Source organism: Hemicordylus capensis, chromosome 2, assembly GCF_027244095.1.
Source record: "Hemicordylus capensis ecotype Gifberg chromosome 2, rHemCap1.1.pri, whole genome shotgun sequence".
NCBI lineage: Eukaryota > Metazoa > Chordata > Lepidosauria > Squamata > Cordylidae > Hemicordylus > Hemicordylus capensis.
This window is the reverse complement of record NC_069658.1, coordinates 325,778,728-325,794,164: the sequence shown is the minus strand read 5'-3', so window position 1 is coordinate 325,794,164 and position 15,437 is coordinate 325,778,728. Positions and strand designations below refer to the sequence as shown.

The 15,437-nt window shown below is 41.7% G+C and overlaps 1 protein-coding gene across 3 annotated transcripts in view; it reads right to left on the bottom strand.

Moving 5' to 3' along the window:
* ZMYND10 (zinc finger MYND-type containing 10) overlaps positions 1–15,437 on the bottom strand; it is a 29,454-nt gene that overhangs the window by 12,258 nt on the left and 1,759 nt on the right. For 2 of the 3 annotated variants that reach the window (XM_053292840.1, XM_053292842.1), the window contains exons 2-9: positions 15,270–15,378; positions 14,431–14,547; positions 13,869–13,922; positions 12,628–12,780; positions 10,634–10,722; positions 9,720–9,820; positions 7,767–7,939; positions 5,969–6,094 (exon numbers count right to left, since the gene is read on the bottom strand). In XM_053292840.1, coding sequence (XP_053148815.1) covers positions 5,969–6,094; positions 7,767–7,939; positions 9,720–9,820; positions 10,634–10,722; positions 12,628–12,780; positions 13,869–13,922; positions 14,431–14,547; positions 15,270–15,378 — 922 coding nt within the window. The remainder of the gene's footprint in view (positions 1–5,968; positions 6,095–7,766; positions 7,940–9,719; positions 9,821–10,633; positions 10,723–12,627; positions 12,781–13,868; positions 13,923–14,430; positions 14,548–15,269; positions 15,379–15,437) is intronic. The other variant, XM_053292841.1, reaches the window with a different exon arrangement.

Genomic DNA, 15,437 nt, shown 5'->3' with positions numbered 1-15,437 from the left:
AGATTCCCATCTGGCGACCCTTTTCCGAATCACCCACTCTTTGCTGGGAAGGGATGATTCTGGTGATCTTTCATCTGGCTGCTGTGACATGTTTGCCAGGTTTTCCCCTGATAAAGTTGCTTGCCTTCAGTCAGAGTTGGACTCCAATTGCTCATTATCCATTGAGGTAATAGAGGCTGGGTCTTGTGATACTATCTGGGATCTTTGAGTTTGTTGAGGCTGACAACATGGACAGGATTCTTGCCAACATGGGCACAGCAACCTCTAGCCTGGCCCCCTGCCACTCCTGGCTCGTTAGGGCTGCGAGGGAGAATGTTCTTCCCTAGCTTCAGGAGACAGTTAATTCTTCTCTTTGGGAGGGGTTTGTTCCATCAGCCTAAAAGAGGCGGTGGTCTACTCCCTCCTGAAGAAGCCTTCTCTCAACCCTGACAATCTGGATAACTATCATCCAATCTCCAATCTTTTCTTCGTAAGATTTTGGAGAAGGTGTTGTGTGCTCAGTTTATGAGAGTCCTGGAGGAAAATGATTTTCTGGACCCTTGCCAGTCGGGTTTCAAGCCACAGCACAGCACTGAAATGGCATTATTCGCCCTACTGGAGGACCTTTATTGTAACTTTGATGTGGGAAGCGCACCTCTCTTGGTAATTCTTGATCACTCAGTGGCTTTCGATACCATGGGCCATACTATCCTTCTGAAATGCCTAAGTGGGCTGGGCCTTGGGAACACTGTTCTTCAGTGGTTCTGGTCCTATCTCACTCGGCGATTCCAGTCGGTGTCAATTTGGGGTCAGTGTTTGGCACCCTGGCCCCTTTCTTGTGGGGTTCCACAGGGCTTGGTCCTTGCTCCCGTTCTCTTTAACATCTACATGAAGCCACTGGGCCTGGTCATCCATTGGTTTGGGGTAAGTTTTCATCAATATGCTGATGATACTCAGCTTTATATCTCTACCCCTGCCCAAACATATGAAGCCATTCATGTGCTGGCTCAGTGCCTAGAGGCTATCAGGACCTGGATGGGCCAAAACAAACTCAGGCTTAATCCCTCCAAGACTGAGTTGCTCTTGTTCAGTTTGCAATCTGGCCAATTGCCGTGTGTGAGTTTACCTCTTGACAGGGTTGTGCATCCCTTGAGAAAGACGATTCGTGATCTGGGGGTCCTTCTGGACTCATGGCTCCTGCTTGAACAGCAGGTGGAGGCCGTGGCCAGGGGTGCCTTTGGCCAGCTTCAGCTGGTTCTCCAGTTGCAGCCTTTTCTCATCCGGCAGGCCCTGGCAACAGTAACTCATGCCTTTGTTACCTCTCGCTTGGATTACTGTAACACGCTTTACCTAGGGTTGCCCTTGAAAACAATTCAGAAGCTTCAACTAGTTAGCCCCTGCTAACTGGGCAAAGAGGCACCTTTTACCATGGTGATTCTCTTTATTAAGTAGGGGGAGAGTAACTGGCCCTATCCACCCCAGCACAGTACTTCCAGTGACTATTGCTGGTGTCTATCTTATGTTTCGTTTTAGAATGTGAGCCCTTTGGGGACAGGGAGCCATCTTATTTATTTGTTATTTCTCTGTGTAAACCGCCCTGAGCCATTTTTGGAAGGGCAGTATAGAAATTGAAATAACAACAACAACAACAAGAAGTCCAGAATGCAGTGGCCCGCCTCCTCATGGGTGGCCATAAATTTGATAGTGTTACACCTCTTTTATGGCAGCAATGCAGGTTGCCTGTTCACTTCCGAGTCCAATTTAAAGTGCTGGTTCTCACCTACAAACCCCTTATGGGCTTAGCACCTGTATATCTCCGGGATCATCTCCCTCGGCTGGCTGTATTGCATCCTGAGGTCTTCTCAGCTGGCCCTCCTTAGTGGCCTGGGCCCTGGTGCAGTGCGTGGTGCCTGGGCCTGTAGGAGGGCCTTCTCTATGGCTGCCCATCTTATTTGGAACACCCTTCCCCACTAGATTCATTCAGCCCCCAACTTAGTGGCTTTTAAGGCCCTTCTCAAGACCTACCTTTTTTGCCAGGCTTTTGCCCTTTAATTTTTTTAAAAAATTATTGCTATTGTTATTGTTCACTGCCTAGAGTCTTGGGAGGAGGCGGTATACAAGAAATTTTTAATAAATAAATAAATAAATAAATAAATAAATAAATAATTGGCTGCCTGTCTCCCCCTTAACTGAGCTGTGTTATTTGGTTAAGCAACTTCCAGCAATTCTGTTGCAGACCAACTGCACAAGCTTCCTGGTGTCAACAGGACGCAGGAAATCTACTGATAGTGACTGATTCGAGAACCTCTTACATTTTTTCTCTCCAGACCTTTTAAGTGCGTAGATTACAATAAAAATTAAAAACTACAAATAAAGGACAGATGTTTCAACATACAGACATCAACTTCAGTGTAAGCAGTAATTTAGTTTACACCCCCTTCCCCCCACTTTTCTGTCAGAGTTACTGGTAAGTAGGCAAAACTGTAAGTCATCAATTTCCACCTTCCCCTTCTCCCCCACTTTTTCATGTTCTAATCAGGTGCCTGATTAGGTTTAGAGAGAGTATCTGGGATACAAGAGTGTGGATTTTAAACAGTGAGACATGGAACACTGAAGTTGACATCTGTACGTTGAAATGTCTGTTCTTTATTTGTAGTTTTAAAATTTGTTTTTAATCTATGCAATAAAAAGGTCTGGAGAGAAGAATTTGGTATAGATCCATTATGCGTATCGCTCCACCAGTATATCAAATACTTAATATTTTCCCATTTGATTTTTATAATCATAAATGGATTAGACACCTGTACAGAAGTTTTCTATAATCACATATTTACAACAATTTCTTGATTTGTTTGCAGCATTCAGGATGTCACAAAACTCAACACCTCAATACTACTGAAGTGAGTGTTTAGAAACAGATCACCTATAATGTAAGATTAAGATGGATGAGGAGAAATCTAGCCTGGAATTTGGATCGGATAGGTCTCAAAAATCTGCCACATAGTCAAGAGTTTATTTAAAATAGAACTATATGTAATTTGTCAGTTCTCTGGAAAGGAACACCCAGGCGTGGGCTTTCAAATATGACTGAAAATTCTGGGCAAGGACAGGACAGCTGTGACAAAGTTCTGGCTCCAGAGAAAAAGCTGCTGTTTCAAAAGAGCTGTTGCCCCTGCTGAGTAAAAATAGCAGTGCAGAGATCAACAGTGAAAGACTGCTCTGTGGAGAGCAAGGAATGGAAAAAGGCCTTTTTATTATTGCTTGGCATAAAGACAATGGGGGAGCTCATGGCTTGTTAGGAAGCATCCCTTTGCCAGGGTGAGTACAGCATAGCTACAGCTTGTTTTCTACAGCTCTCTCAGGATGCTGACTCTTTTTATAGGTACCAATGTAATCTAAGAGAAGAAGGACTGCTCAACATTTTGGAGTTCAAACACAAAATGGGATCCAGCAGTTTTTAGTTCACCCCGCAGTCCTCTACATCAGGGATTCTCAACGCTGGGTCCCCAGATGTTCTTGGAGACTCCCATGATCCCCAACCAAAGGCCACTGGGGCTGGGGATTATGAGAGTTGAAGTCCAATAACATCTAGGGACCCAACGTTGAGAATCCCTGCTCTACATGATCAATTCAAGGAGTCTTTACATTCCACACTGCCAAAATTGTCACCAACTTTTGCCACAGTTATTCCACCTCTCTTTTCTACGGCTTCCCCTCATATCCATTGCCTTGAGGCTTGTCTGTGTTGTATAATACTGATACCTGTTGACAAGTATAAAGATGTTTGCATACAGAGCCTCCATGCTCAAATGCTTTAATTCTGATTCAATTAGGAATTGGTCCATAGCTGCCTCTAATATCTTATTGCTCTCAAGTCATCCCCAGAAGAAGCTCCAAATCATCTGAATATGCTTTTCCTAAAGGAACTCTTTGAATATGCCTTCTATTTTCATTCTGGCTATAAAGCCACCCCCACTTCTAACATCAGATTGATTACCTAATCTCAGCAATATTATCATTGCACTAAAATAAAGCAATATAGATGGTACAGCTTTTCTTCATTCCCCTTCTCAGTCTCCAATCAACTGTTATGACACCCTCAGTTCTGAAAATCCACAGCTGATTGCTTCATAAGCCAATCAGATGTTACTGTATAAAGAAGGCTGATTAAAAAGCAAAAAGTGTAAATTTTCTGATCAGCTACTTTTGAAGCAGAGATTATAATGGCACAATTTGTAAAAGAAGTCCTATGATTATTTGGCTGGAACACTAGACTTGAAGCTTGGCTTACACTCTGGTTGCTGCAGGATGAGACAAGAACTCTGCTGCTACCAAAAAGGTAGAGTAACTGTCAATGTTCTTTAATATGAAAGGGGTGATCAGAGGCACCGTTAGGCCCAGACCTTGGGGCCCAGGTCTGTGGCCCTGGTGGCCTCTCTCTCCTGGAGGACCCCAGCGCGCCTGCCTCCCCACCCCACAGCTGGTGTGGAATGCCTCCTCTGTGCCCAGCATGCCAAAAGGATGGGGCTGGCCATCATCAGGAAGCTCCTGTGCACTGTGGCAGGCTGCCTGTTACAGCTCCTCCCACCTGACTATCAGCTGTTGGGTGAGTGGGCAGGCCTTCAAGAGGCCTCTCTGCTGGCTTCCCTGAAGCTCTCCAGTGTGGGCTGGCAGGCTGCTTGCAGGCAGTAGAGAAGAAAGGAGGTAGAGTAGCCAACGCTGGCTGCCCACCAGAGCACTGTGCACACCCTCTGCCATATACTTCCTTGCCTCCACCTACTGATGTGCTGAGCCTGTGCCTGCCTTGTCCTCAGTGCCAGCAATGCAAGATATGGGGTTTCTATTGTATGATCATTCCCCACCCCTCTTGCTTTGTATGTTTACGGAATGGTTTGCCATAGGGCTTTGATTTTGGACACAGATGTAGGGCAGGGTGGGAGGGCTATGTATATTCAATTTGAAATGGATTGGGCAATCTATTATTAATTTAAAAACATTTAAAAGTCTTATAAGTGGCTTGTTTCATCACAGAAAATTACAAAAACTTGAGGAACTGAAGCTCCCTCCTGGATCATAATTCCACCCCCATGTGGAGGAATTTGCCCTTGCCTTCATAAGGGTAAAGCTCTCTCCTTTTTACCCCGCCCTTTAGATCTCCTGGAATGGCTTGGCTTAGAGCTTTGATACTGAGCACAGAAGCAGTATGGGAGGGCTCTATGTATTTAATATGAAGTAAATTGGTCAATTCATTGATTTTGAGTGTGATTTTCCCTACTTCAGTACAGCCTCCAGAAAGAGTTATCTCTGTCTACAGAGCACTTAACACCTAGTGGAAGTGGAGCTAACTGTTAACATATAAATAAACAAACAATATTATTTTACAAATGTACTATGCTTAAGTTGATTTGTGATCCAGAAGGTCTGAGTGAGAACTGTGAAGCAAGGGGCATGTGTTTTGATTTTAACTTTTGTCCTTATAAATGCACTATATGTCCAAGCTAGTTTGTGATCCGGGCAACGCTGCCTAACCTGGCTTTTCAGCCCAGCTGTTACCCGAGGTTAAGGGAGTGAGTGCTCCCTTAACATGGGCTACTGGATCACGTGTTTGCTGGGGCTAGGTTTAACCTCAGTGGACACAGAGACAGGTGCCCAGTCCACCCATCTCCTGGGGGAATCCTCCATTGCATCATGCATGTCACGTGGTGCATTGTGGGATCAATGGAGGCCAGAGCTCCACACTGCAGGATGCAACACAGATCATTGTGGCATAAAAATATGCCAAAAGCTGTTATGCTTCCAATTCAAGATCAGTGTTGTTCTAATGCATGTACTTTATATTACTGTATTCGACCTAAGCAAAATGGGGCATACTCTTTCTTTGATCTCTGGTAAAACCTGCAATTGTATATCTAGTTTTTAAAAAAATCAAGCGAAACTGAGTCACAGATATGAGTAAGCTAGTAAGAAAGTAATAGTATTCTGTCTATACCTGCTCTAGTATAAGATCTTTCTTGGGTGGAGCAGGATCATTCACAGCAAGATGGCTTAGGAATCTCTGCATCTCCACAAGATTCGGGAACTGGTCAATGAGGACATCAGTCAGGAAGGCACGAAGCTAAACCCAAAGATGATGACAAGGCAAAATGTTAAGCAAAATGAAAATATTGATTAAAAGAGACAAAGGCAGTACTGTAATTTCCCTCTTAGATCTGGTTGCTGTTTAAGCAAAACAATTAATCTGGCATTAGTGAGTCTCCACTGCTCAACAAAAATGGGAAACGACAATACAAACAGCTGAAAGCATCATATTAAAAACAGCAATTAGGCCATCAGTTGAGACAGCTGTAGGAAGTTTGTAACTGTTACCTTTCTGTGCCCAAATGGCAGAGCACATATAAACAAACAACCCTTCAGTTCCCACATTACACTAATGGACTAGCAGTCAGGGAATTGAAACACCTGCTTTTTAGTCTGCATCCATAATTACATTCATGGAAACTTGCCATAATTCTTTATTCTGCTGGTTCTGAATTTTAGCTCTAGGGGAGATAGGACAAAAGGAGTTTCTCCTCTAGTTTAATCCACTGCCATCCAGATTGAGGGCCTTCCTGCACAATCATTTTTTTAACCTTCTTTTCCTTAAGTTAGCTTATGAGATCACCCAGCATTCTGTATGTGTGTGTGTGTGTGTGTTTCCCCATCAACTTCACAATGCCTGGACCAATATGAACCAAACATGGGTACAGTTGTAGGGACACATAGGGACATCTCAACGATATAGTTGAGGGACAGCTCAATGGCACAGGGATGATTGCACAATTGTCAATGAGCAGCCAGCTGTATGGGGGTATTGTACAGCAGTCAAAATGTGCTTGTGGAATGCTTTCAGCAATTGTGTGGCAAGGTTTAATAACTGCAGAAGAATTTTGTTTAGGACAACCTTATGAGAATTTACCTGAGAACTAATGAAACAAGTCCCAAATTTAATGTGAGTTACCTGAAAGTAAACCTTTACAGGCTGCCGTTACAGTATTGTAAACTGATTAAAGAATTTTTAGTAATCATCTACCTTATAACAGATTAATCATTTCAATTTAAATGTGTTTGCCAATCATCAAACTCTCAATATTTCAGAGATAAAGAGAGAAATGAAAGATAACTTAAAACATAACAAAAGCTTGCTCATATTACTAACAGGAAAGGCCAGCATCAATATTTTCTTTTCCAACCTCTAGTACAGCTATAGTAACACATAGAACAAAAATATCCCTTAACATACACTCCTAAAGTAATGCTGTGCTGTTGAGTCGGTGTCAACTCCTGGCGCCCACAGAGCCCTGTGGTTTTCTTTGGCAGAATACAGGTGGGGTTTACCATTGCCACCTCCTGTGTTGTATGAGACGATGCCTTTCAGCATCTTCCTATATCGCTGCTGCCTGATATAGGTGTTTCCTATATTCTGGGAAACATACCAGCAGGGATTTGAACCAACAACCTCTTTCTCCCTAGGCAAATTACTTCCCTGCTGTGCCATTAGGTGGCTAGACACTCCTACCCATTAAAATTAGTAGCTTTAGTTATTTAATCTAGAAATTAGTCTAATTAAGGCTCACTGCCTTATTTGAGTCCCAGTTGTGATGGGTTATCTGATGAAGTGTCACCCATTACTCATCTTGGATGCTGCTCTAATGTTTAAAGCAATAACAGTGCACATATATCTAAACATGCCAAACTAAGCAATGGTGAAAAGCCCACACACTGAGTGTTCACCTCCTGCAGTCCTTTACCTTCAGGAGCTGGCTTTTGTTGAAGTTGTTGAAGTTGTACTTGCGCTGGCATTCTGTGCTAAGGAGGAGATTGTAGAGAGCAATCCACACTTGCCCGTCCAACTTAGTCATCTTGACACAGTCTTCATGTGGCACGACATACCATGCCCCATTCTCAAACTTCTTCAGCTTTCCTAGAAAAAGAAAAGAGGGGACATTAAAACAGAAAGAGAAAGAGTGACAGATATATTTATTACCAGAAACAGTTTTGTCAAACAAATAAATTTAGATTTAGCAGAGAAAGTCTCTAGGCCATAAAGGATGAAATGTTGTTCATGTAAGTGTGACTATATTAGCATGAAGAGAATATAGCAATATCCACCCCAGTGAAAATGGGGATTATCAGTACTGTACAGTTTGCACCTTTGCTCATGTCTAGTTCATGTTCTATTCCTTCATGAAGTATTCCAGGGGCATAATGATTAAGGGAATACTTTTTTGGCTCTGTAAGGAGAGTAAGAAGCCTCTGATGGGGGTTTCCTTGTGCAGAACTAAAGCTACAAAGTTATTTCTCTTCAATACATGATACAGCCACTTTGCTGAAGCTAAGCAGTTCTGGATGATGTGTGGCTTGCCTGGGAACTCCGTGTATGTCACCTTGAGTTCTTCTATCATTTCTTGATAGAAGAAAAACAGGCTATAAATGTAATAGCATGAATGAATGGATGAATGAATGAATGAACAAACAAGCAAGAAAACTTTCTGGTTTTCACAAGCTGTATAGTCCAGTCTCTTCCAGTGTGTGCATTTCAGATACTTTTCCTGCCATTTTTTTTGAAATCACAGACTGAAGGACTTCTTTGTGCCCTGATCCAAATTGCCCCCCTGCAAGTTGTTATTATTAGCCATGCAGGAAAAAACTTAAGAGCACAAAACTCAAGGGCATTTAAGTTGGGCAATCAGTGACTTGAGAAAAAACCTATGACTAAGACTTGAGAAAAAGACTTGAGGAAAAACCTGTGCCACAGCCCTGATCCAAAGCTGGCCCTATCAGAAAGAAAATATATATATTGAGACTTCCAGTCACAAAATACCCATGTCACATGGCCCTAAACAATTTAACAGTTCTAACAACTTAACAATTTGGCTATACATTCCCACTGTAGCCTCCTTTTACAATTCTGGACAACTGAATTACCATCAACGTAATTCTTGCTTGGTGGCTCTCTTAAGATTCTGTTCCAGAGGCTGTGAACTTTAAGCTCCCTCTTCAGGTCAAAACAGCATATCCCAGGAAGAGCACATCTTTAATATAAACACATGAGCAGTACAGAGAAGAGCTACATTCTGTAGTTAACAGAATGTGATTTCCCAAAGCAAAGAAAAAAGAAGCCTCAATTACAGTCATGGAAGCTCAGACTTTGTTGAAGCTTAGTGTACGACTACACCAGTGCTGTAGTTAAATTTAGGTTCATTTCAGTTTGTCCCTTAGCATCTTTGTACTAATCTTTGCACATCTTCTGTACATACACACTTCCTCTGCTCATGATTGTGGGCTATTGTTTGGATGAGCTATTTTTTAAAGTGCTAAATATACACAGTGACATAGTTTTCAGAACATGAGAGAAGATAGGACACAAAAAGCATTTACTGGACATAACAATGTCAGCACATCATGTCAATGTCAGCACATTACCCAAACAGGCAAAAAAGAAGACAATGTGAAGGTTTATCAATGAGATTTTTAGGCTATTCTGAGTCTGAAGCTCAGCCCACAAACAAGAGAGGACCCTGGGATTAGGAACTCTTTATCCCTGAGATAACAGAAAGAGAGCTATCAACAGGAACAAAGTAATTTCTTTTAAATCTAACCTGTCCCAATAAACTGGAACAATGGCAATTTTCAGTGGTCTATTTTAGTATTGGGAACACCAGTGCTCTTTGATGGGGAAAATATCTATCCATCATAAATACCTTCTTCCCGGCAGCTCCATGGACAATGCTCTACCAACTGTACCAAAAGACATGGAAAGTTGTGGGTATTTAACATCCTTGTTACAGCACTCACAGGCAAACTGACAAAGCAGATAATAAAGAAAAATGATATATTGAAGGTGCCATTTTTATATTATATAGCAATTAAACACTGGTTGAAGGTTCAGAGCATTTTAGTTATTATGTAAAAGTGCAAATGATAAGTGAAAAGATAAAATATCAAGGAGCTCACAACTGGTCACCAATAATAGGAAATCCATAGTCGGGGGTATTAGTGCCAAAATTAATATTGTCATACTCAGTGTATCAGGACTGGTACTCCACGAAATTTCATTGAGTGCATACTTCAAATGATTAACACTGTTAGCCAATTAATACACAGAAGCCACTTTCATTTGGATCAAGATGTCATTAAAATGTTGTGATATTAATACCAATGTGAAGATTCACATATCCTTTTCCTAATTATAGCAGAAGCCAGAAATGAAGCTTTCCACCTTGAAGACATAAGAACATAGGAAGCTGTATTCTACCAAGTCAGACCATTGGTCCATCTAGCTCAGTATTGTCTACACAGACTGGAAGGAGCTTCTCTAGGACTGTAAGCAGGAAACTCTCTCAGCCCTATCTGCAGATGCCACGGAGGGAACTTGGAACCTTCTTCATGCAAGCATACAGATGCTCTTCTAAGGAGAATCTCTTACAGAGCTCACATGTAGTCTCTCATTTAAATGTAAACCAGGGTGAAACCTGCTCAGCAAAGGGGGCAATGGATGCTTGCTACCACAAGACCAGCTCTCCTCCCATGATTTTTTTTTCCAGACCAAGGACTTAAAAAGAAATTTCTAACTTCTAAGTGCTTACCTCAGTTTTCCCATGAAAACTGAACATACCTCTCTATCTGATCAGTGATGAAACGGAACACAGACAAGGCTCTCAATGAGATCTCAAATTCCATTAATTCAGCTTGCTTCTTTAACTCCTGAAAGAAAGAAAAAAGTCATACCACACAAGTGTGCTGATTTCAGTTTTCCAAATATACAGCTAAGGCTCAAACACACCCCAATATTGCCAGCTTCTAGTGGGAAAAACAGCTTCTAAAATCATGTTCTCAAGCTCAGGGTAAACAATACATACTTATGTGAGCTGATTCTGTGTCTAATAATCAGAAGGTGAAGGATTTGCAAGGAGATGGCAACTGCAAGATAAGATGGTGGATAGATTGCTATTCCTTTACCCAGATCCCAGATATCTAAGTCAAATTCATAGCAAGTGTAGCTTCAAGTGACAGAACAGCTAAGAAGGATAATACTGATCAGGCTCTGTCATAGCACAATACAAAAAAAATCTTAGTTACGTTGCAACTGGAAGAAAGACTGTGAATGAACCTAGCTAGAGGTTGACTGCTGCATTCCTTCCAGCAAGAAAGGTGTTAGAGCAGCTTATTCCCAGGGAAGACATTGCAAATTTAACAGAGATACCAGGTGATGGGGAAACTCTGGAAATCATCAGTATCACACAGAGTAGTGATTCCTGACCTTTGGACTTTGAAATATGAATGAAAATTTGGTCATAGATACAAAAAGCCCATGAAAACACAGACCACTTCAGATCTTTGTAGACACTATAGTTCTTCCAGATCCTACCATCAGGTAAAATGAGACAGGCTACTTCAGGTAGCAAACTATTAAATGTTATATATCTATAATATAAAGTGCTTGGGCCTCACTGACTGATATGAAAACTCCCAGAATGAATCATAAAAGAGAGAAACAAGCAATTTTCACACACAGGTTACAGACTTTGCCCAGGCTAACAAAAAAACCCAAAATCTGAAGGGGAAAAAAATCTCCCATTGGAAAGCATGGGGAATGAGACTCATAGAACTAGAAAAAGATTAGAGTCAACAGTGAAATAAGACATCAAGATAGCTCCCATACCAAACCACAAAAGATAGAAACATGCCATTTTTGTAGGTAGGTTCCAGACCTCACCCAGACTATGCCGGAAAAAAATCAAAACCCTGGGAAAAAAGTAGCAATGTCCTGGAAAATACAAGAAAACTCTCCTGTTGAACAACATTGGCCATGAGACCTCACAGAGCTAGGAAAAGACTCACAGTGACATAAGATGGCTGTTCTCACGAGCAGCCAAGCCCAGGCTCAGGCAGCTAAGCCTGAGCTTGGCTGCCCATGAGAACCGTTGGGATCCATGCTGCACTAACAAACCTGGCTCCATAACCTGGCTGTTAGCTAGGGTTCAAGGCTGTGACCACACCCTTAACATGAGTGCTAGGATTGTGTGTGTGTTCGGGCTGCTTGCTAGATGGGCCTAGAGCGCCCATCTCCTGGGGGAATCCCCCAATGCACTGTGCTTGTTGCGTGGTGCATTGAGGGATATCTAGAGGCTGGGACGTGCCTCCGGAGATCCACGCTCCCAGCAACATTTACTTCATCATCTGCGGGGAAGGTGAGGTGGACCCAGTCTTCCCTCACTATCCCCCTGCCCGCCACCCCTGGTTGTGTAAAAGGCCTCAAGATGTTAATATGCTTGAAAACTGCAGGCCATTTTACGTGTGCGTGTGTGTGTGTGTGTGAGATTGATCACAGACACATTGGTTGCTGCTGCTTTGAGTGGGAGCCTGTTCTACAATGCATTCCAATTGCATCAGTAATGGTGAACTCATGTGACTTTTAATCTAGTGTAGAGTGAACTGTGAGTTAATTATACCATTTTGAAATCATCGTTTTGGTAAATGTTATATTTTTAAGTGAGGGAGCAGCATTTTGATTTCCCACTTGGGTGTCAAAACCACTTGGGTTGGCCATGAGCTGTCCTTCCATCCAAAGAGGTCAGCTAGAACTAGGAGGCCGTGCCTTTTACCTACCTGCATTGATGAAGCATTGGCCAGATCCTCAGGCTGAAGCTTCTGTTCATGTGGTATCTTCCCACTGGCATTTCGAGCTGCTAGAAGGGTCAGCTTCCTATGGGTATAATCTATCAAGTCCAGAATGGTATCTTCTGCTGATTCACAAATTTCCTGTATATAAAACAACTGCTGAATTCTACAGCAGGAATGGAAACAGTCTTCCACAATGAAGGCAAATTACAAGATAATTTTTAAAGTAGCTTTTGTCATACTCCAGAAGGTATGTCAAGCTTGCTATTGTGTATCATTCGCCACAGAAAATGCAGTTCCCAGTGTCAGGATTAAATGAGTTCCTTCCTCATCCAAAAAACTCTCCTGTTGGACCATGTCAGCAAAAGTATGTATGTCCAAAGGCTTGGCTAACATCTGGTTTCATTCTACTATAGGCCAAAATGTTGATTAGAGCAAAAGCAGGGGAAAACAGGGTTATACTGTGCTACTGGCTTAGCAGAGAAATTTCCTGGGTGGGTGAACAAATCGATCCAAAGGGATTTATTGTTGTATTGGACATATTTGTTACTTCTATTTTTGCTGGCCAATGGCTGTAATAAAATTGATGATGATGATCCAAAGGGATTTCCCACAAGGGGAAAATTAGGAGGCTTGGCCAGAGTTAAGCCTTGTCATGGGCCCAGGTCTGGAAGTCCCTCAGTTGGGGAAGGATTCAAGAAGTTCAAGGGAAGAATCAGGGTGGGAAGTCCATTGGTTCTGCCCTTAGGATTGGGGGACCTTCAGTGACATATTTGGTGGGGAGCATTGGGGGTAACAGAGGAAAGGGGAGATAATTAAAATCACACTTCCCCTTTGCGCACAAGTGAAATGTCCTTCCATACATGTGACACTAGTCAATATGTGACTCATTCTGAACATGTTCTAGACGAAGAAATTGAGGTTCAGGTAGATGAAATCATTTACAGACCAAATCATGAGACAGGATGGGATGCAAATCAGTTTGTATCAGAAGTGGTTTAAACCATTTTCATATAATAAAATGTTAAAAGCTTTCAAGCCTTCTTTATTTAAAATTTGAAATTCGGGAATTAGAAGGAATAAAGAACTCATGACAATAATTATTCCCTGCACCATTTTATTGTACCAAGAGGTTTCTAATTCAGAGAATTCATCTGAAGTGACTGAAATTATCAATTGGGATTTTTTGTTTATGACCTTTGACTTAACAGCCTAAAACTGCTACTTACCTTGTGAAAAAACACGGTCTCCAAGAGATTAATAATTGAAGCTTCATGACGCAGCTAAAACAAAGAGAATATAATACAGCTTGAATTATATAAATGCAGTTTAATGCTCTCTGGTGTTCTGCATGCCAGAACACAAGAGAGCAAGCAATGGCTGATGTGGCTGAAAGTACAGTTTCTGAGACAAAAGCCACAAATCAGTATTGTAGATGATACTGAACCTTGACCTGTGGAGATTGTTATGATCAGAATAGATCATTACATTCTAGAATCCAGAATGTAACTGGTTATCTGTATTCAGAACAAGAAATATTCTTCCATTTATACCCAAACGAGCTATTGCCTTTGGAACAGGGACACCTTGCTCATATAGAAACTGATCTGGAAAAGACTGGTAAGCTAATACTGCACAAGTTCCCTTAGTAGTGATAATTCTGCACACAAAGTAACCAGACCAAGCTAACCAATTGAAGCCAAAGCATCATGTTGTGAACCCATTCTGCAGAGCATTCCAGGTTATACATAGTGAAGGTTGTGCAGATTTGCAACATTTCCCCATACTTACCACTAGGTATATGGGGAAGGTGCTTTTTGGTTTGAAATCCTCTAGCCTGCACATTATAGGGAAGATCTTCTGCTTCCAGATCTCCACAGTGATCAATTCCTCAATGAGAGTGGAGACCTAGACAGAAAAACTGGGCCTTAGTGAGGTCTTAATGTGAGTTTAAATATTGACTGTAAAACTAGAGTTAGCATTAAATGCGAGGAAAATTGAGAACTGAAATTTTCCTCTGGTGGTTATATTCACACAGATAAACAGTTATTTTTCAGGCATAAGGCTTTTTCTCATTTCACTTCAAACAATAAGGAATGAAGGCACATACTACTCTGTAAGGAATATATACCCTTGTTTTTCTTACATCCGGAGCCTAAACATATTTACTGGGCAATAGATCCCATTGATTTCACTCGAATTTACTTCCAAATAACTATATTTAGCATGTGACCTTAGGGTGCATCATCAAAGTTGATTAGATTAGTCATATTCCTAATAACGTTAACCATCCTGATATAGTCACAATTAGGGTACTTACTATGTGATTCATAAGTACATTGTTTTCCATCCTGTTAGTTTATGAACTGTAGTGAGTATTTGCATCTGTGATTAAAGTGGGACTAGTTGTTAATTTATTTGGAATACAAGTGTGCATGATTATGCATTTGTGTGTATAAATATGCCTGTACACATAAACTGGACAGAAGAAACTATCTTGCATCACCATTCAAGAGTACCAAATAAAACACAGTTCATAAGAATATAGCCTTTCCCACTGAGTACATAGCCAGCCTATGTTACAGGCCAAATGGTTTCCTTGTTGGATCAGAGGTGAATGCAGTCATTACCTTGGCATAATTCACCAGAAACTCAGTGAGCAACTGCTCCTCCCCAGCAGAAGCACTCAGTATAGCCTGCATATTCAGCTTCTCAACATACTCATGTTGCCGCAGCCACCTGGAAAGCAGGGTGAGAGCAGTTACTACTTCAAATCTACCCTGGACTACTGCCCCATC